Raw genomic sequence first — 22,528 nt, forward strand, 5'->3', positions numbered from 1 at the left:
ACAGAAACAGTGGGCAGCATGTCAATTTTAATCTATTCTCTGATGGCAATGCAGCCCTTTCTGCATTGAATTAAAAAAAGCAAAGGAAAAAAAACTTATTTTAATACAATCGGTGAGTGCAGATTATCTTTAATAATATTAAATAAATAATATCAAACATAATGGGGAACCAGATCACCTAAACTGGCCAAAAAAACACCAACGGAGAATACATTTTCATGTGTACGAATTCTACAAGCTCATTTCGTACCTATTAATTAGGGCTGAACAATAATAGTTATAAGTTATATCCTGAATTACATCTGGTTCTATTCCTTATCTAATTTGGTTGCTATTCAGCTGATATTGCTTTCCCAGGGTCTGCCCATTCTGCATATGGTCACCTGGATGTCCAATGGATGTAGAAAAGCATCACCGTGCATAGCAAAAACAACTTTCAATTATATAGCACTCTTCACGTGGGTAGCATCTCGGAGCGTTTAACAGTGGTGTGCCTTGAGGCAGAGCCGGAAAGGGAGGGAAGGCACAGTCATAGAGGAAAGTCTTCAGATGTGATTTGTAGGTGGGAAAGAGGGGGCAAGATGGAAGAATTGAGGCAAGGAATTCCAGAGATTAGGGGCATTGTGACTAAGATCAGACTGAGAGTTGCACACATGTATGCCACCAACACATGTAAATTTGCCTGTGTTTCGAATGGAATATGTACTCTCTAGCTGGAGGTACATTTAGAATTCAACCAGCTAAAAACACATTGCTTACCATTGAGATAACTGTCTGCAAACACTCACCAGCCTTCCCAACTATTCCCTTCTTAAGCCACAAAGTTGCAGACCATTCAGACCTCTATAAGTTGTGTCCACTCACACACCAGGCTCCGCGAGCCTATTACCCACATCCTCGCTTGGCTCCCCATCCCCTGGAGGTTCGAGTTTAAGATCCTTGATCTCAATTTAAAAGCCTTCCACTGTCTAGCCCCACCCTACCTCTGCAACTTTCGGAAACCCTACTACTCCCTCCGATTAGCAGACATTGGCCTGCTTCACATCCCCTGTCCTGGCTGCCTCACCATCAACCATTGGGCCTTCGGTCTATCTGGCCCCACTCTCTGGAACTACATCCTAGAGTCCCTTTGCCTCAGCCTTTCCTTCTTCTTCTTCAAGTCCATCTCAAGAACCACCTCTTTGACTGCGCCTTTGGTCAGCTTCCCACCTGCCTTCCACCCCTCTCGAATCCAACCCCCAACTCAGGTGCAAACACTTGAATGTCCAGGGCCTCAGGATATCCTCCCAATGTGAAAAGTACTATATAAAGGCAATTTGTTGTTGTTGGCAACTTCCTGCTGCTTGTCCAGCTAGGACCATCATATCCTTTGGCTTTGGCTTGCAGCTCTAACAGGAGGCAAATGGGAATAAACACTATAAATATGCTTCACGGCAATTACCTATGTGACACATTGTGATGTTTATAGGCGCTATATAAAAAGCAAACATAAATGATAATTCAGTACATCTCAAATCCTTGTCTTTCAGCAATCACATGTGGCCACCCAGGAAACCCCACTTATGGCAGAACCAATGGCAGTCAGTTTAATCTAAATGATGTTGTAAACTTCACCTGTAACAAGGGATATTTACTGCAAGGAGCATTGAGAGCACAGTGCCGGGTGAATGGTCAGTGGAGCAGCCATTTGCCAACCTGTCGAGGTAAGCAAAATAGTCATGGACTATTGTCTTTCGGTTATAATATACTATCCTTCCCTCTAGTGTTTTAGGAGGTGGAACAACAATAATAATCCTTCATTTGATATAGCGCCTTATAGAGACGTCTCAAAGCGCATCACAAAAAATATTGTACAGTGGATTCACTGTGTATTTTATGGGCGAAACGGGGCAGCCAATTGCGCATAACAGTGCCCCACAAACAGTCTTGGATTGAGTGACCACATTTTTTTGCGGGATTATTGCCTGAAATGTGATTTGAAATTAAATATTTTATAATATTTATATGATTTATTAGAATTACTATCCAGTTCTAGAAACAAATTTTAAATCAGTTGAAAACAATAAAATGTCTTTGTGATGGACAAATTAAAGAAGTTCATTGTGAAGACTAAGGGCATCCTTTTTGTATTGTATTGTGTCCTTTCTTCCTAAATGGCTTTTTGAACATCAGCAATATGTAGAATAACCGAGGACACAGGTTTAGAGTTAAAAAGAGTAATTTCAGGACAGACACAGAAAAGATTTTTTTTCAAAAAAGCAGGTAATTAATGACTGGAACAGGTTACCAAGATGGTAATTGAATGAATGACCCTAGGCTCATTTTAAAAAACATGCTTTGATGGGAGAACAGTAAGATAGGTTTTCTGGAGATGTAATCAAATGGTTCATCCAAACCTCTCGTATTATTTAGGGATGAGCACATGTAAGATTTAAGCAATATTTTTGCATTGATTAGTAATACACGAGGATAAGGCTCTCGACTCAAGGACGGGATTAGGAGAGTAATTCTTTGAATTGAATAGTTTGCGAACAGCTCTACGCCTACGACTGCAAAATTGTTATTCACATTAATGTAAAATACATCAGCGTAGACAATGGAGTACGTTCGATGTGTTGTAATGTCTCGGATCAAACAGTGACACCAAACAGAACATCACTTCATGTCAGTCACTCGCTGTTCTATTTAAGAATGGCTGAGCTGGTGGATTTCCTTTCATATTCCTGATTTATTTCATTGATTTGCAAATGTGTTAGAAAGTATAAAATGCAAAAAAATAAAAACACTCCGAAGGAGCATCTTTTAAAACAGTGACAGATCTTAAGTCTTAAATATGACTCCAGAAAAAAACGGGATACGTTATATCATTTCATTCCTCAATATGCTGCCGCATAGAGCCATAACAGAATCATAAATTGTAGCCCCTTGAGAAGTTTCTAACCTTTTTTTTCCTCTGCAGAATATTTGTTCTCAGGCTTAATCTGCTGAGGAGTGGAAACATCTGCTGTCTCTCTGGCCCAGGAATTGTTTATTTACCAATTGAACCCCAGGCTTCAGGCCTCAGCTGCCCAATTGGCAAAAAAAATTGCAAAGCCAGAAAGAATATAGATTTCTCTACTCCTCAGCAGGTCAAACCTGGAAAAAATATTCAGTAGAAATAAAGTAGGTTAGAAGCATGGCATCAGCTCTATTGACTAGAATCATACTTACTTTGCTTCAACAGAAAATGAAAGACATCTGTGATGTAGGTCTGTGATAGGAACTTCTGGGATTGGAGGCTTCTTTTGTCGTTATAAAGTAACACAGCGCTAGGCTTAAAGCATTGCAAACCTTACCCCAAATCTACACTATATCTCAAATGTAATTCGTTATTGTTGTTGTAAAGTGATTCTGAATGATGCCAATTTGTAGCTCTTGTAATGCTTGTGTTTGGGATGGCTTTGTGAAACTTTCTGTTCTATTTCATTGCAGTTGTGAATTGTTCAGATCCTGGATTTGTGGAAAATGCTTTTCGGGAAGGTGAGCAGAGTTACTTGCAAAGCATCAAGTTCGGAAGCAGTGTGGTGTATCAGTGTAAATGGAGCTTCTACCTGCTCGGCTCAGCCGTGCTCACCTGTCAAGCAAATGGGCTGTGGGATCGATCTCTGCCAAAGTGCTTACGTAAGTAACTCTTGAGTGTACAGCATTTGCACTCGGACATATTTAAACGTTGAAAGGACATATATACAGCGTGACCAAAGAGTCATGATACTATAACAATGCCTTCAAAAGTCTTAAAGAAATTATGATTTTTTTAGATATTAATACGGAAAAAATTTAAATTGATTTAGTCATGAAGAAATGAAGTAATGATTTTTTAAGCACTGAACACTCACTGTCCTTGAAGAATTAAAGCAATTATTATTTAAATAAATGGTATCACGACTTTTGTGTATATATATATATTTTTTAAGCCATTATGCTTCTAATAACATCTGAAAATAGAGCTCCAAAGCGCTCTGCTAAGTAAGGATGTAATGTGCTTTCCTGGCAATGCAAATGCTTGATTTTCAACAGTATCGCAGACAAAGATGTGGGGAAAATGTAGGGCAGTATTAGCATAGGTCTGGGCGCAGACTTACTGGTTGCTTTATTAACATGTGGAATAGGAGCAGTGAATAAGTGGAAGGATAGAAAATAGCAAAAGACTTGAATGGGCAAAAAAAAAAGTCATTCTTTTTCTCAGACGTGGAGGTGAAAATTGTGACTGGGGAGGGGAAAAAAAGTGCCATCTGTGATGTGATAATTATCACTGATGATAACTTTTACATTATATACCTCATTATCATCCCCCACCCCCTCACCAACCACCCCCTGTGGATTTCATAACAGATTTCAATGTGATAATCGAATCTGTTAGGCAACATCGCAGCTCTTACCCTTTAGTCATTATTTCATTATGTTCAAGCATCTCATTTTACTTTTGTTTTAAAAAAGAAAAACTATTGAGACAGAAAAATAAACTGAGACCTATTGTTTCTGTACTTGGTGCAGTGTATCCCACACAGCAGTTTTATAACAAAAACAGCCCATGAAACTGCTGCCTACTTGTGAATAATTATAATGAATATAAAAGGGGAGTCCTATAGCGTATTGGTTAGAGCGCTTGTTTTGCAAGAGAGAAGACATGGGTTTGATTTCCAGGTGGGGCAAAACCTTAGGCAAGTTTCCTTACTCCGCATACCTCTGTTTACCTAGTAGTTTACCTAGCAGTTAGAAGGAACCCAGTTGTTAGTCAATTGGCGAATCGCTTTCCGTGGGTAATAATCCCTCCCCCCAAAAATAATAATAATTTGGTCACTCAATCTACCTCTGTTTGAGGGTCACTGCTGAACATAATTGACTACCACATTTTGCCTACAAAATATACAGTCAATTCACTTTACATTATATCCGGTGAAGCGCTTTGAGATGTTTCAACGATGTGATAAGGGGCTATGTGAAATGCAAGTATTATTATTATTATAGTTCCTAATTTACCACTTCCCTGTTGACCAAAAATGGCCATGATGTGCAGAATAATTAGGAATTTTCCGTAAATCTGTGCGATTTTATGTTTTAAGGTAAAAACAAATTGCAAACTGAGACTAGTTTGAATTTTGAGCTTCTGGTAGGAAGCTCTTTAACAATCCTGGTTCTATTCACGATGGTTTCTCGTTATTGATCTCAGTCATGAATCAATGCTTAAATGCTGAGCATTTAAACAAGGTAACACTTCATGTTGCACAGACACTTGCTCATCATACAGAAAATATAGCACAGTAATGATAGTCTTTGAGAGGCAAAGCTTGTATGAGCTATTAACGAATCCACGAAGGACCATCTAACAAAGCCGCATTCTTGGATAAATAGGGGTCATGGATCACATCTGACAGAAGCAGCTTTAATGATTAAATTGTGATCCTCAAATCCATAAATAACCATTGACTATGGCAGCAGTGTGGTATAAAGTGAGCCCCATGAGATCATTGCTTTACGAAGGGTTTTCAGAAAATAAAGCAACCAAACTGAGAGATGTTGCCTATAAACAAACTCCTCGGTATCGCCTCCAAAACAGTGTGAAGCACTGAATCCGGACTGCAGTGAAATACATCAAAATAAATCATACTTTTTTCAAAATGTCCTCATTTGGTTGTTGTGAGTGAGCATCTTTCATTGGTATGCCGCAACCTTCAGCAGAACAGAATGCAGTGACCTTGGGAAGCTACGAAAGTAATGTAGGTCACAAATCAGTGATACAGACAGTGCAGGATGATGGCATCTCAATACATAGAAATGAATAAATTATTGTTCGGCAGCAGTTTGCACCAATGCAGTTAAGTGTCACACCGAAGTATTACAGAAGGTTGCAAAAATCATTTGAGACCTCGAAGAATTGTTATGCTCACAGTGACTCAGTAACCAATGCACTTCTTACTTTTTCAAATCTGTCGACTTCTAAAAACCCTTGTGGAAATTAACAGAATATTGGAATCAAATCAATCTCTGTTGTGGTTTTGTAATTCTGTTGATGAGCCAGGCAGGGCCACAATACTCTCGGGCACTGTTGATGTTAGAACAACCAGTTTGGCTTACCGGACGGATTTGGAGGGATAGACAATTCTTTGTTTTAATAGATTCTTTCCACTCAGCTTCTGTTAACCCTGCCAGCCAAAGCCGTTCTGGGTAGAGTGGTCCTTGATGGACAGGCAGTAGGAAGCTTGACAGACAGTGCTCATGGGAATCAGGTAAGCAGGAAGTGTTTGTTTCAAGGAAAGAGTGTGCATTCCAGTTCAAACTGCGAAAATTTCCACCTTCAGGTGGCATGCATATGTGGAGCTCTCAGCCTGGTTTGGATATTCTTTATTGGCATAGTGATGTGTTTCCTCATGCGTTAGAAACCCGACTGACCAAAAATGAAGCATGTTTAGACAGTCTGGCTGGTGTTTATACAATTGCCTTTCTTAATAATAATAATAATCATTGCATTTGATATAGCGCCTTATCATGGCTTCGAGACATCTCAAAGTTTTTCTAGATCCTATCCCAGGACCCATATCCCAGCTTTTTCCCCATATCTCTCAACTTTATTCTCTCTTATCCACGTATGGAGTCTTGTTTTGAATGTGCACATGGCTGTCCTCCCAACAACTATGGCAGAGATTTCCACACTCTTACCTGTCTCTCTGTGAAAACATTTTTTTTAATATTAATTTTTGTTCTGGACCTCCCAGTTGTCAATTAAAGATTTCAAAATACATTCTTCAGGTCTGCACCCCTGCTGTGACTGCATCAGATGTTGCAAAGAATTCAGGAAATAAAGAAACTCACAACAATTGTGTTTTTATTTTGAGGGGTGGTGGGTGGATTAAATACAACAACAACAAGATTCCATTTATAGAGCGCCTTTCACGTCGGGAGGACGTCCCAAGCGCTTGACAGTTGGGTCAGGACCCGAGCAGGGGGGAAATGGTGAGAGTGAGGGGAGGGAAGGGAGGGGGCGAGGAGGGGGTAAAGAGTTGAGAGGGGAGCTGAAGGCACGGTCAAAGAGAAAGGTCTTGAGACCGGCCTTGAAGGAGGAAAGGGAGGAAGTAGTGAAGGCACTGGGGGATAGAGTTCCAGAGCCTGGGGGCTGAGAGGCTGAAGGCCCGGCCACTGATGGTAGGGCGGTTGGGGCGGGGGATGTGGAGCAGACCGGAGCCAGAGGAACGGAGGGTACTGGCAGGTAGGTAGGGGGATAGCAGGTCGGAGAGGTAGGAGGGAGCAAGGCCGTGAATGGCCTTGTAGGCGACGATAAGGATCTTGAATTCGATCCTCTGGGGAATGGGGAGCCAGTGGAGGCGAGCGAGGGTGGGAGTGATGTGGTCCCGAAGCCTGGTGCGGGACAGTACAAGAGCTGCAGAGTTCTGAATGACCTGCAGCTTGTGGAGGGAGGTGCCGGGAAGGCCGGCGAGGAGAGAGTTCCCATAGTCCAGCCTTGAGGTGATAAAGTGTTTCAGCAGCGTGAGGGGTGAGGTAGTGCCATAGTCTGGCGATGTTCCGGAGGTGATGGAAGGCGGTGCCAGTTGTGGCGCGGATTTGGGGAAGAAAGGACAGCTCAGGGTTGAACAGAACACCGAGGTTCCTGACTGACTTTGAGAGGTGGAGAGTGCAGCCTTGGATGCTGATGCTAAGGAGATAAGTAGCATAATCGAGAAGTTAACAAAGGATTTTCAGGAATAAAATTAGAATCTATATTGATTGAATCTCTAAATGTGTAAGTAACTAATTGCTCCTCCTATTTTTGTATTTTTATTGTATAGAAACATTTTCTCATTATTTTTGATTAACTATTTGGAATCCCATCACCGTAGAGTATCCAAACCAGACTGGGAGTTCCACACATGTTTGCCACCCAACCATAGACATTTCTCTGTGTCTCAAATAGACTGTGCACTATTTCCCTGGAGGGACTTTCTTGTGTATCTTTTTCTCGAATCTCTAATTCACAATTATAACAAGTATCCTTGTAGTTGAGATGTCCTCCTGGGCATGTATAAATGTAATTGGTACAGCACCTTTCGTGTTGGTAGGATACCTCAAAGCGCTTCACGGGAATTTATCTAAAGTGACTGCGTACTTGTGTAGGCAAAACTCCTGCAGCTTGTACTGGCTAGAGCCAAGTACCTCTAATTTTCCTTCTCCTGATATCTGAGGAAAATATAATTTAAGCAGAAGTGACTCAGTATCACAGTGAGCAAGATGAAAAGTTGAAGAGAAAGGGGATCAGAGTTTTGATCAACCATTCCAAGGTGGTTGTGTAAAAAACATTGAAAAAATATGGACAAGAGGAAGCAAAATTATTTTGACGTTGATCCTCTTGCTTTGTAGCCCTTCTTTTTACAAAAGCAAAGGTGCCCAAGGTAATCATCAGCTGTGTCTGAGTGTTGAAAGAGAAGTCTAGATTCCTATCAGCACTGCACTGATTAATGCATAGTGAACACAAATATACTTCTGTTCACAATGGACTGACTTCGCTCCTTTGTTGCTGACGTGTTTTAATGATGTGGCATTCTTTTGTACTGCTGCCTTAATTAAATCAGCAAGGTGTCACATTCAGCACCTGCTTCATCATTTTTAGCTGTTACACACAACAACAACAAAACTAAATTTACATAGCGCCTTTCACGTCGGGAGGATGGATTGCTCGCACCACCCTCCCTCCCCTCCCCACCACCACCGCAGATACAATCACACACCCTCAACAGCCTCATAATTCAGTGCATTTCAGTGCTTAATTTAGTATCAAACCCTCCAAGGTGATGTTCCCTGATCCAAGACATAATCCTTCATTTATTATTACTTCTGTCTGCAATTAAATGCTAACACCTCTACTTACTGTCAACTTCAGTCTGTTACTGTGGTGATAACAGCATTGTTACATGGTGTCCCAGGGCAAGGCGTGTTCTACAGCTGGTGACTTGCTGAGTGAGTTATTGTGGCTGAGGCATATCTGACTGTTCCAATGATGTTTTACCACTCTTTCTGCACCCGCCCCCAGCACCCACCCACCCACCCCCTTTCCGATGAAGTTGATTACGAAAGGTTTTCACTATTGGTAAAAAGGAAGGTTTGTGTCCGATGGCCTTCGAGGTAGAGGGATTCTCTGTACAGAACATTCACACTGGAGATAAGCGTGGGTGGGGAGATGTTTGCAATGGATCGGCTAAGTGGAGTCCTGTAACTCAGTGGTTAGAGCACTCGCTTTGCAAGCGAGACACCTGAGTTCAGTTCCAGGCAGGGCGAAACCTTGGGCAAGTTTCCTTACTCCACACGCCTAATAATAATCCCTCCAAAAACAAAACAATAATAAATTGGTTATTTTCAATCCACAACTGTTTGTGGGACATTGCTGTGCACAATTGGCTGCCGCGTTCGCCCACAAATATGCAGTCAATTCACTTTACAGTATATTCTGTGAAGCGCTTTGGGACATCCTCCCAACATGAAAAGCGCTATATCAAATGCAAGGATTATTATTATTATAGGTGAGTGCTGTTAGCGGACTTGGTAGCCCCCAAATTCCATTCGGAATTTCTATCGTGAGCATTTACATTTCAATGAGGCCCTTTGGATTGATACACATGGTGTCCTTTTGAACCCCGGCTCTTCCAAACACACTTCTATTCTGAAAAACAGTGTTCCCTCCCCTCCCCCCATCCACTTTCAAGGTTTGTCTCCAATTGTACCTCTTAGACTACGCTTTCTGTCACGTTTCCCCTCTTCAAACCTCTCAGCTCCCACCCTCAGCCCAGGACACAACGGGCATTGTCAAACACTTTGAGACTTTCTACTGATATGAAACTCTCTATATCAATGTAAATTAGATTGTAATTGTAATGAATGACTATGTCACTTTAAGGCTTGATAAGTCCACTGTTCCAGAATTATCCTTCTAGGGAATAGCCATTTCTGGTTTGTTGGCAATTCGGGGTAGTTTGTGATATGTGCCAGGACTTCTAAAGGAATGGATTTGACTTATTGAATTTACATTTAAAGTGTTAATTCCTCTGTTGCATTTTTGGCTTGATTTTCTGACATTTGTTCTCCTGGTAATTCGTCTATTGTTGCTTGAAAATTTAATTTAAAGTTCTTATTGCAACTACCGACACTAAACTGGCAAATCAAACTTCTTTCTTCAGATCTTCAGTCCCTGATCCAACCAACATCATAAACCTCTCACTCTCCACTCGCTTGATGCCTCCCCCATTCAAAACTACCGTCATCACCCATCTCCTCAAGAATCCCCCATTGAACTTTTCCATGCTCTCCAGCTACTACCCTATTTCCAATCTGCTCTTTCTCTCCAAGGTGCTAGAATCAGTCAACACCTCCCAACTTTGTTCCTTAATCTCCCATTGCTATTCCTTTCTCTCTTATCCCTCCTTCTACATATTCCTCTAATCTGTCTTCCAGCATACCCACACACACTCCTGCCTTTGCATAATATTAATAATCTTTGTATTCGACATAGCACTTTATTACATCACGGAGGCGTCTCAAAGCGCTTCATAAACTATACTGTAAAGTGAACTGTATTTTGTGGACAAATCTCTTTCCTTGATCCTCTCATTTTCACCATTTATATGCTTGGTGACATCATCTGGTGACCTGGAATTGAGAGGAAAAGCAGAGATAAGATTTTATTTATTTTTACATGTTCAGTACAACCACAGCTATCTCTCTGCTTCCACTCTTGATTCCAGGATCACTGTGTTCTGATCAATATGCCCATCAGAAGTCCTGGATGAACTCTCATTTTCTAGATTTCAATGTCAACAAGACCAAGGCTCACTTGCTTGACTCCCATCAGTGCCTTCTCAGGTGCTGCCATCATTGATATGTAAGATGCTCACTCCATCTCTTGGAGCTGATGAGAAACCTCAGTGTCTTGTACAATTCCCAAGTGTCCATTAAAAATTATGTTTTGGCTCTCATCTGTTCAGCTTTCCCTCACCTCTGCAACATCAGTCACCTCTGCCGCTACCTCTTCTTCCTGGCTGGGGAGACCCTCATTCACACCTTCAGCACCTCCAGGCTTGACTACTCTCGCCAACATCCTTCTAGCCAACTCACTAACTCCTCCCTATGCAAGCTGCAGACCAACTCATACTATGTAGCCTGTGCTGTCTCTCACACCAGGCTCTACGAGCCCACCTCCTTCATCTTCACTTGGCTACACTGGATCTCCATCCCCGAGCAGATCAAATTCAAGATTCTTGTCCTCACTTTCAAATCTTACCACAGCTTCACCTCACCAACTTCTGTGACCTTCTGAGACGCTATTGCCCTGGTTGTTCCTTCTGCTCAACAAACATTAAGCACTGAAGCATCCCCGCCTGCTCCACCCCACCCCAACATCAGTAGTCTCCTATTATTCTGCCTCCCTCTACCTCAACTCCTCCCTCTCCACCTTCAAAACCCACCTTAAAACGTATCTCCTCAACAGTGCTTTCAGCCACCTTTCCCCTTCCCTCTTCAGCATCCCTCACAGTTTGGGCTCCCAGTCAGTTTTCTGAAGCAGTTTGAGATGTCCTCTCTCTGTTAAAATCACTATAAATATATAAATTATTGTTGTTAAGGTTTAGGACAAATAATGATTGAATCAGTACAATTATATTTTTATTGCCCAAAGAAGCGAAGGAGAGTGAATCCAATATATTTAAATATTTCACCTCACGTTAATTATTTGTTCACCCAAATACAAGTACTGATTGATAAAAGCATCAGCAATAAAGGAACGCTTCTCATGTCTCATGAAGATGAGAGCTGCAATATGAATTATAAATGCTGGGAGGGTCAATTAGTTTAACTTGGTTCGTATCCAGCTGGACATAGTGTTGAAAGACTCCTCTCTCTGATAGCTGATAAGTGTTTTAATGAAATGAGTTTGGATAGACTCAATCCAGTTCCCAGTGGGCTGGAGTTCACAGGACAAACTGTCCATGATATTTGACATAATTGGCACTTATTCAATTATTGTACATCTCTCGCAGAAGGTCATCACGAGAGGCACCTTGGGGCAAACGTACATTCTGCTTCTGTTCCTTTAGTTTTTGTGCTATGTGCAAAATAATGCAGGACTATATGGCAAGTATAGAAATATGTGTGTGTAATCTGTGTTAAGATTGTGCTAGCGCCTCCACACCTCAGGCACTGGCTTCATCAGCATCCAAGGATGCACACTTCTGTAGGGAGGAGTTAGTGAGTTGGCGAGACGGATATTAGTCAAGCACAGAGGTGCTGAAGGTGTGAATGAGGGTCTCCCCAGCCTGGAAGAAGAGATAGCGGCAGAGGTGACTGATGTTGCAGAGGTGAGGGAAAGCTGAACAGATGAGAGCCCAAATCTAATTTTTGATGGGCACTTGGGAGTTGAATCTCACCAAGCCAGTCAGGTACCTGGGCATCTTGTTCTACTCTTAACTGTCCTTTCTTCCCCACATCCGTGCCATGACCCACTCTGCCTTCCCCCACCTCTGCAACATTACCCTACTCCCCCACTGCGTCACCTCTCAGGCTGCCGAAAATCTTCATACGTGCCTTCATTACAACCAGACTCGAGTATGCCAGTGCCCTGTTTGTCAGCCTTCCCAACTCTTCCCTCCACAAGCTGCAGATCATGTCCTCTCCTGGACCAGACTCCGAGACCCCATCACAGCCACCCTCGCCCAACTTCACTGGCTCCCCATCCCTCAGAGGATCGAGTTCCAAATTCTCGTCCTCACCTCCATGGACTTGCCCCTCCAACTTCTCCGACCTGCTAACCCCTTCGCTCAGCAGGCTCCGGCCTGCTCCATGGCCCTGCCCACCCTCCCACCATCAGCGGTCGGGCCTTCAGCCTTTCTGCCCCCACCCTCTGGAACTCCATCCCACATTCTCTTCACTTCGCTCCCTCCCTTGCCTCCTTTAAGGCATGTCTCATGACCCTCTTTTTCGACTGTACCTTCGGCCACCCTCCTACCCTCTCTGCCCTACACGCTCCTTAATTCCACCCTCCCCCAGCCCCTCTCCCCACCCCGCTTGGGTCTTAATCCCTGACATTTTAGCATCTTGGGACGTCCTCCCGACGTGAAAGGCGCTTAACAAATTTAATTTGGTATTGTAAGAGCGTAGGAGTCTATAGGTGGGTACAAAAACCTATGGGTTGTGTTTGTGGTATGACTGAAAATCTATAGGATAAAATTGCTGCAGTTTAAAGGCAATCCTTGTGTTAAGTAAGAAATGTTAGATAACTGAAGGATCCTCTTCCAGCTCACTCGACACTTTTAACAGAATGCTTTTGATTAAATGTGTTAAGAAACCTGTGTTTTTCACATCATAATTGTCATCTGATTGTAAAGAAACACTTCACAACAAAGTTCCTTGAGATGCTTGCAGTGTATTCTTTGAACCAAAACATTTTTGAGACTTTTTGATTTGCTGTCCTCTTATATAACAAATTATTAAAAGCGTATTTACAGACAGCTTTACTGCTGTTGTAAGACACTCGCTGGGTTGGATTTTAACTTAAGTGCTATATGAGTTTCAGTAATCACTGGGAGAATTTCTCATTTCACTTTGTAATATAATTATCAGTGATGTGCTCACCATGTTTTGCCCACAAAGTCTTGTGTTCAAGAAAAAGATGAGGAACCTGATCCATTCCGAAAATATATTCTGAAAACAACCTTGAGAGGTGAATTCAAGCTTGGAGTTCCATTATAGATATTAAACCAGCAATGTCTGACCCAGAGATGAGAATACCACCAAGCCGATGCACAGCTAAAGCTCCTCAACAAAGATGCTTAATCGAAACATATCTCAACAATATTAAATAGCCACGATATTGGAACTGTCTCATTACAGAAACGTAGAAATTGACAGCGCAGATGGCCATTGAGTTTGTCAGAGCAATGTGTTCATTCAGTCCCATTGCCCTGCCTTATTCCCATACATCTTCAAGCCTCTATACTTTATATACCTGTCCATTCCCTCTTGAATTTCGTGTTTTACTAATCTTTCCCTCATTGTAACAATATTAATCGATGCAATTTCCCATATGAACATATTAACTACAAATCTTCAAGAAATCGTTTAATCCATTTTCTTTCATGTATATGTTTCATTTCCATTATGGGTTAACTCCTGACGTAGCTACTGGGCACTGCTGTCTGGCTTGATGTATTATGAGGGGGAAGGAATGTAAGGGATGCAATTGAGAGTTGAGGGGTGGGGGAGGTGTGTTGAGAAAGAGATGCAGGAGACTGAATCCAGATTTCCTCATTGAAGCTGCATTGAGCAGCAAAATACTAAGAGAAGGCTGCAGTGTGACCCATCTGATGTTCATAGGAGAGAGTATATGTGGGTGGTTCCCATACTTACTGGCAACTGAGTACATTGGACAATGGAGGCAGACAGGAAATACACTGTGCACTACTTGCCACACCAAATGTGGGAAGAAAGGGGGGCGGGAAGGGGAATTCAATTACAAAAAATAGGAAAATCTGAACCCTCAGAATGCCCCCTTAAAATAGATAGCCCCAGATATAGAAATGACATTGAGATTTTCAATATTTAATCAAGTACCTGAAATGGATGTTAGAAATGAGCCATTGATAATTTAGCAACTTTAAATTCGAGTTCCCATATATTGGAGGGCAAAATCCATTTGACCTTGTTGAATTTCTAATATAAGTGAGAGTAGTCCAGCAAAGGCTGAAACTTCAACGTCACCTCTGCCACTTTCATAACACTGACGGATTTTCAATTTGCGGTCGCTTTAGCAGACCAGCAATGTTGAATTTCAATTACAGCATTAATTTATTTTCCACTTATATTTTTCCCTGCATGAATTCATTGTGTTTGCGATTGTCACTTTATGCATATTACTTAGCTATCATTTTAATACGGACTCGCATTTGACCGTATAACGCAATGATAATCGCAGTGAAGAATTCAATTCTAAGTTAGTTTATTACTGTGAGGGCACTTCTCTAATTAGTCATTCAGATGTCACTTGCTAATCAATAAAATGTCCTTTTTTTACACATACATATGGATTAATACATTTCATTTTTAGCCATTTTAAGATCTTACAGCTTTTTGAAAAGTTGAGAGGCAGAGGATTTGTTTTGGCTGCCAAGCGTCACCTTAACTTAACACTTGTCTGTTTATTGTAAATTGTGACTCCTCTATTAACTATAAAGGGTCAACCTAGCTCAGTTGGTAGCTCGCTCGCCCATGAGTCAGAAAGTTTTTAGGACACAAAACTCATGTAGCCTAACCTGACACTCCATTACTGTGCTGGGAGAGTACTACATTGTTGGAGGTGTCATTCTTCGGATGAAAAGTTAAACAGAAGTCCAGTCTTCCTGTTCGCGCCTGCAGACCTTAAAGATTCCATGGCGCTATTCAAAAAAGCAGAGGATATTCTTTTTGGGTCCTGGCCAATGATCCCCCAAATAAAATTGGTCAGTCACTTCCTGGCTTATGGCTGGCCATTGCTGTATTCAAAATTGATTGTTATGTTTGCCTACAAATGCAGATATTACACTTGACAGGGGTAACATCACTTTGTGATGTATCAATGTGATAAACATAATATTAAATGCAATTCTGTCTAATTCACCCTTACACTGACACAAAGCCAAAATAGATTTGAAAAGCATTCTTTCCCGACAGCTTTTAACCTAGTTGTCTATGTGAACTCCTATTATTATTTTATAACTCACTTAATGAAATCTCACATCCTTGGGCCAAATTTGATTCTATTTCCATTGAGGCAGAAACGCATTTGCCGGATTCCATGACGTAAATTCATTTTACCATAACACAAATAGATTGCCTTATTTATTCTTTTTCTCCTTCAATTCTCGCCCTCCCTCGCATCTCCCTATCTCACTGATTTTCTCCTACCCCTTCTGCTCGCCCCCTCCATCCCACCATCTTTGGGTGAGCCTTCACAATGTCACAATGTCCCTAACCTCTGGAGCTCCTTCCACCTCACACCTCTCTCAATTTAATTCCCAGTTCATCCACTAAATATACAGTACAGTGTATTTTGTGAAGCACTTGAGGACATCTCGAAGACATGATAAGGCACTATATCAAATGCAAGGATTATTATTATTAAATGCTAGCTCTTTGACCATACCCATGGTCACCTCCTCCTTCTCCCTTGCTCAGTATCCAACCCCCACATCATGAAGCACTCCAAGATATTATCCTACATGAAGAATGCTATAAATACAGAGGCTTCGGCCACCCTCCTACTCCTGCCTTCCCCCCATCCTGCTCGGGTCCAAATCCCTGACTATCCAGGGCCTTGAGACATCCTCCCGACGTGAGAGGCTCTATACAAATGTAATTTGTTGTTGTTGTTGCCTCATTTCCTGTGAAATGTTCCTCTTTGTAGTGCACAAATACACTAAACCTGCTCCAATGTAAGGCTAGATTTCAAGTGCTAACCTGTTGGGTACTTTCAAATTAGGTTTAAGCAGTTTTGAATTTACAGATTTCTTCAAAAAAGTCATGCCCAATTTATACGTCTCAGTCAGTTTTGATACAACACTGTTTTTTTTCTTCAAAACCACGTTGAAAATGCACCATAAATCCTGCTTAAAAAGCAGTCATTCGATTTTGGGCTCAGGAGGTGGTTCCAGCAATCGATGCACCAGCTTGAATAGAAATCTGATTATTGGACCTTATGCTTTTAAATGTTGTTAAAGTGCGCACTCCAGGATCTCTAATAACACTACAAATTAGACAGGATTGAGCAGTGGATAGTGGAGCCCCTGGCGAGTGCTGTTTTACAGGGAGGATTACAAATCCTCATTTCTGTGCTGAATGGTCCGTCCACTTTTTTGAAGTGATTTTGGTTTGCTGCAGCGGTATGAATTCAGAGTCAGATTAAGCTGAGATTGATGACAGTTTGCTGATGGCCCATCACCTGCCTTGCTTATTTAAACTCCATTCTGTGAGTTTTGGTGTCTGTTATTATCTTCTCACCATCTTAACATAACATAACATGTAGGAGCAGGAGTAGGCCATTCGGCCCTTCGAGCCGGCCCCGTCATTCAATCATGGTTGATCTTCTAATCTAACTCCAGCTAATAACCTGACCCTGCCTTATCCCCATATCCCTTAATCCCTTTTGCAATAAGAAATCTATCTTGAATATGTTCAAGGACTGAGCGTCAACAGCCCTTTGGGGTAGTGAGTTCCATACATTCACCACCCTTTGAGTGAAGAAGTTCTTCCTCAACTCAGTGTGAAAGGGCTGCCTCTGATTTTAAGGTTGTGACCCCTGGTTTTAGTTTCTCCAACCAGAGGAAACAATCTTCCACTATCTATTCTATCATGCCCTTTAATGATCTTGTAGGTTTATATAAGATCCCCTCTAATTCTTCTATATTCTAGAGAATATAGGCCCAAATTGGTCAGCCTATCCTCATTACGCATCCCCTTCATCCCTGGTAAACCTAAGCTGCACCTCCTCCAAGGCAAGTACATCCTTCCTTAAATGAGGAGACCAAAACTGGATACAGTATTCCAGGTGTGGTCTCACCAGGGCCCTATACAGTTGCAGCAAGACTTTTCTACTCTTATACTCTAATCCTTTCATAATAAATGCTAACATACCGTTCGCCTTCCTAATTCTTGCTGCACCTGCATATTAACTTTCTGTGATTGGTGTACAAGGACACCCAAGTCCCTCTGAACGCGAACACATTCCAATTTCTCCCCTTCTAAAAAATAACCCGCTCTACTGTTTTTTCTACCTAGGTGGATGACTTCGCACTTCCCTACATTATACTTCATCTGCCACCTACCTGCCCAATCAGCTAACCTATCTATGTCTCGCTGCATTTTTTTAATGTCGTCCTCTGTGTTGACACTTCATCCTAGTTTTGTGTCATCCGTGAATTTAGATATATTAGCTTCGATGTCCTCATCTAGATCAGATGGTAAATAGCTGAGGTCCAAGGACTGATCCTTGTGGCACTCCACTAGTCACATCCTGCCAATCTGAAAAGGATCCGTTTATCCCTATTCTTTGTTTCCTACGGGTTAACCATTCCCCAATCCACGTTAATATGCTCCCCCCAATTCCCTTATCTTTTGGACTAAGCTTTTAGGCGGCACCTTATCGAATGCCTTCTGGAAGTCCAAATAGACCACATCCACTGATTCACCCTTATCTAGTTTACTGGAAATATCCTCAAAAAACTCTATGAGATTTGTCAGCATGACTTCCCTTTTGTAAAGACATGTTGACTTGGCCTAATTATATTGTGCTCCCCTAAATAACCCACTGCCACATCCTTAATCAATGATTCTAAATTTTTCCTATCACTGATGTGAGACAAACTGGCCTACAGTTCCCTATCTTTTCCTTTCCACCTTTTTTAAACAGTGGTGTGACATTTGTGATCTTCCAATCCATGGGGACTGTTCCAGAATCCAAGGAATTTTGGCAGATCAGACATAAGGCCTCCACTATCTCATAAGCTACCTCTTTTAAAACCCTGGGATGCAAGCCATCCGGACCAGGGGATTTGTCACTTTTTAGTGCTAACAGTTTCCCTAGCACCAATTCTCTACTAATGAAAATTTCCCTAAGTTGCTCCCTGTCCTTATCCCCTTGGTGCATCTCTATTGTGGGCAGACTTGTTGTGTCTTCTAGGGTGAAGACAGATGCAAAGTACCCATTTAGGGACTCTGCCATATCCTTTTTCCACATTACAACTTCTCCCGTCTCTGACTGAAGTGGACCTACATTTACCCTCACTAGTCTATTCCTCTTAATATATTTGTAAAAACTTTTACAATCTGACTTAATGTTCCTAGCTAACTTACTCTCATACTCCTTTTTCTCGCTCTTAATTAGTTTTTTAGTTTTTTTTTGCTGGTTTCTAAAACTCTCCCAATCTTCAGATTTGCTGTTTTTCTTGGCAGTTTTTTAAGCTTTTTCTTTTAATTTGATGCTTTCCCTAACTGCTCTAATTAGCCATGGATGAATTGCTTTCCGCAAGGGAATATGTGACCGCTGAGAATTTTGCACTACATCCTTAAATATTTGCCACTGTTGGTCTACATTTTTACCTCTTAATCTTATTCTCCAGTCTATTTTACCTAAATCTTTCCTCATACCAACAAAATTAGCCCTATTTACGTTCAGAATACTTGCCTCAGATTTAACTATATCCCTCTCTAATTTAATGCAGAATTCAATCATATTGTGATTACTCTGCCCTAGAGGATTCTTTATACCTACACTGCCAACTAGCCCTGTTTCGTTACACAAAACAAGGTCTTGGATGGCCTGTCCCCTAGTTGGTTCCTCAGCATGCTGCTCTGGAAAGTTGTCTCTCATACATTCAGTCTTCCGTTTCATATAACATCTCTTCTAGTCGCTGGTTCAGTTCAGTAACAAGCAACACTCAAAACATTGTTTTGCTTTTATCTGTTGGCTGCTTGTTGACCTTCTGTAGATTTCCTGTTTTGGTTTGATGTTACCTGCCTCCAAACCTGTGTTGTGAGCCTGATTACCATAGCATGAGTTCCTGCATAATCACTGTTTGTGGGACACTACTGTGCCAATTGTTTTGCCCACAAAATATACAGTCAATTCACTTTATAATATATTCTGTGAACCACTTTGAAATATCTCAAAGATGTGATAAGGCGTTATAACTATTATGAAGAGCAGAAAAACTGTTTGTTCCTATTTTGCAGAAACATGTGGAAACAAAGAAGATCCGTCCACACAACATTCAGTTATGATTGTTTAACATATGATATTGGAAGACTGATCTCTGTAATAAAGTCTCATTATATTGAGCATCTTTTAATGGAAACTACTATTCTGTGGAACCATAATAATACTACTACTAATAATAATCCTTACATTTAATATAACGCCTTATCACATCGTCAAGACATCTCAAAGCGCTTCACAGAATGTGCTGTAAAGTGACTTGACTGTATCTTGTGGGTGAAACTATAGAAATTTAATCCTTGCGGATTATCTTAAATGAATGCCCTCTAGTTACTGCCTTGCTTGCCACTGTGAAGCATTCCGAGACCTTATCCTATGTGAAGCTGTTACATGAATGCAAGTTGTTGTTGACGACTCACTGACCAACATCAGCCCTCTCACAGCTAAAATCAGCTGGGATCCAAAATTCCTCTGTTCACCAGTTAATGAAAATGTAACAAAGCAAAACCAGGGCAAATATCTGGCATTGGTGTTAACATATTTTTAATCCTTAAACAAAAGCTGAATAAAACATGTTTGCAAAAAAAAAGCTTGGGTGGGCCATTAAAAAAAGATTTTGTGCAAAATGCTGCCAATTAAAAGCCTTATTGAAAACCAGATACTGTACTTTGATTTATTAGATTGTCAAAAGGTTATTTGCAGGCAGATATTTTGACAAGTCATTATACTATTTCATGGCGTGGTGTTTGTATGAAAGTATATTGACGCACTAAGTGAGTTTACTGCTATGGCTTTGCTGACACTGGAAGAAATGCGTAGTAATTGGACTGGAGATAAAAAAAAACCCTGACCTGACTAGCAGCCCCAGGATTTAGGATCACTGTCCTTGTTCGACCTTAGTCAAGATGGTGTTATTAATTTTTTTTCTCTCTCTCATGTGGTGCTCCTTGTGCTCAGGGTGGTAAAGTCTAACAATGTCTAAAGTGAAGAGTCAAACAGGTGCTCGAACAACTTGATATTTCCCACTTTTCAAAGTGGATGTCTTACATTACATCGATCTAATTCCAGTATATCCCATAGATGGTGTAGCCACATTTTTTTTAAGGAGGGGAGGTGGAACTAGTTGTACTTTCCCATATTGCAGGGAGTGGGAGGGGATTGCAGCTCCCTGGGAATGAAAGTTGTGCTTATCTATGTGTATCAGGAGCTCTTCGCTCTCCGCTGGCTTCTTCCATCAGACATGGGCCTGGGTCAGCAGGGAATTGGGAGGCCGTTTATGTTTTTCATAACCCACGTATTGTGTACAGGGTTCGCTTTGGGGCATGACCTGAACATGTGTGAAATGTCACTGTTGTGACTAGAACCACAGCAGTCAGGGAGAGGTGAAATGTGCAGAATTTGGGTAATATTCAGTGGGTCTTTGGGCTGAAGATAAGCCGGAGGAAAGATAACTTTTAGTAGGCTTTGTATAGGTGAGTGGAATAATATGCATTTCATTTCATGTAGTGGTGCTGAGAATCTGTTTCCGTTGTATATCCGCCTGGCACAGTACTAACACTTTCTCCCGTGAGTCAGAAAGTTGTGGGTTCAAGGCATTGGAGTGCTGGGGGTGGGTGTAGCATTGTCAGAGGTATTGTCCTTCAGATGAGACGTTAAACTGAGGTCCTGTCTGCCTAGGTGAACGTTAAAGATCTCATCGCATTATTCAACAAGAGAAATGAATTTCTCCTGGTGTCCCGGCCAAAAACTGTTTGTGGACATTGCTGTGTGTAATTAACTGCTGCATTTCACCACAAAATAATACAGTCAAACCCTTTCCAGTATAGCCTGTTAAGTGCTTTGAGACATCTCAACGATATGATAAGGTGCTATATCGTATTATGTTACATCAATTATATATAAATATCTGTATATATTTGGTATATTGATAATGTATTATATTGAATGCAAGGAGTATTATTACAATTTCAGCTGGAAACACCATTTCCAGCTTTGAATTCAAGGCAGTGTCAGGACAGCAGTGGATGTCTTCCTTGTGAGAGAATGTGCGGCAAAAACCATTGTCAGAAAAGTTTAGACAACACCGAAGAGACGGCATTCCACGGCTGCTTACTGACAAAGAAATATCCTACATCTCAAACAATTCAGCAAAACAGTATACCAAACTCATTATATTCTGTCTCAAATCAGATTGAAAACGTTCCCATCCGGAACGGAAACACATTTTCCACTTGCTTTTGTCATCAATCTTGCCTTGCCTGATGGTGATCACTTCATCTACTTTGTAATAGATAACAATTTTTGTAGCACATTGTTATTATGACATTTGTGACTAAATTCACTTGTTCTCACAAAGATATTAAAATATGTTTCTGCCTCCTACACAGCTGAACGTATGCAAATTGTGAAAGCCAAATCATGTTTTCTGGTAGTACAGCAGCAGGGCTGCATAACAGTCACTGTGCTAAGGGCTGAGCCAATGGGGAACTGATTTATTTTGTACATAGGAACAATACGCAATATGTTTAATAATCCTTGCATTTTATATAGCGCCTCATCATATTGTCAAGATATAGCAAAGTGCATCTCATCCGAAGGATAGCGTGTCTAAAAATGCAGGACACCTCCAGAACTGCATCGGATTATCAGCCTAGACGTAGACTTATTATTATTATTAGACTATATAAGTTTAAAAGTCCTGATTTGAAGTTTGTACCCAAACCTTCTGATTCAGATCCAAGAGTGCTACCTACTGAGCCAGGCTGCTACTAT

The 22,528-nt window shown here is 41.3% G+C and overlaps 1 protein-coding gene across 1 annotated transcript in view; it reads left to right on the top strand.

The window, feature by feature from the left end:
• Window positions 1-22,528, top strand: part of LOC103179026 (CUB and sushi domain-containing protein 1) — a 1,038,598-nt gene that overhangs the window by 971,452 nt on the left and 44,618 nt on the right. The window contains exons 54-55 of the mRNA XM_042332909.1: window positions 1,530-1,703; window positions 3,472-3,660. Of these exons, the coding sequence (XP_042188843.1) occupies window positions 1,530-1,703; window positions 3,472-3,660 (363 nt within the window). The remainder of the gene's footprint in view (window positions 1-1,529; window positions 1,704-3,471; window positions 3,661-22,528) is intronic.

The sequence above is a fragment of the Callorhinchus milii genome, unplaced genomic scaffold (genome assembly GCF_018977255.1).
Source record: "Callorhinchus milii isolate IMCB2004 unplaced genomic scaffold, IMCB_Cmil_1.0 Scaffold3, whole genome shotgun sequence".
Classification (NCBI taxonomy): Eukaryota; Metazoa; Chordata; class Chondrichthyes; order Chimaeriformes; family Callorhinchidae; genus Callorhinchus; species Callorhinchus milii.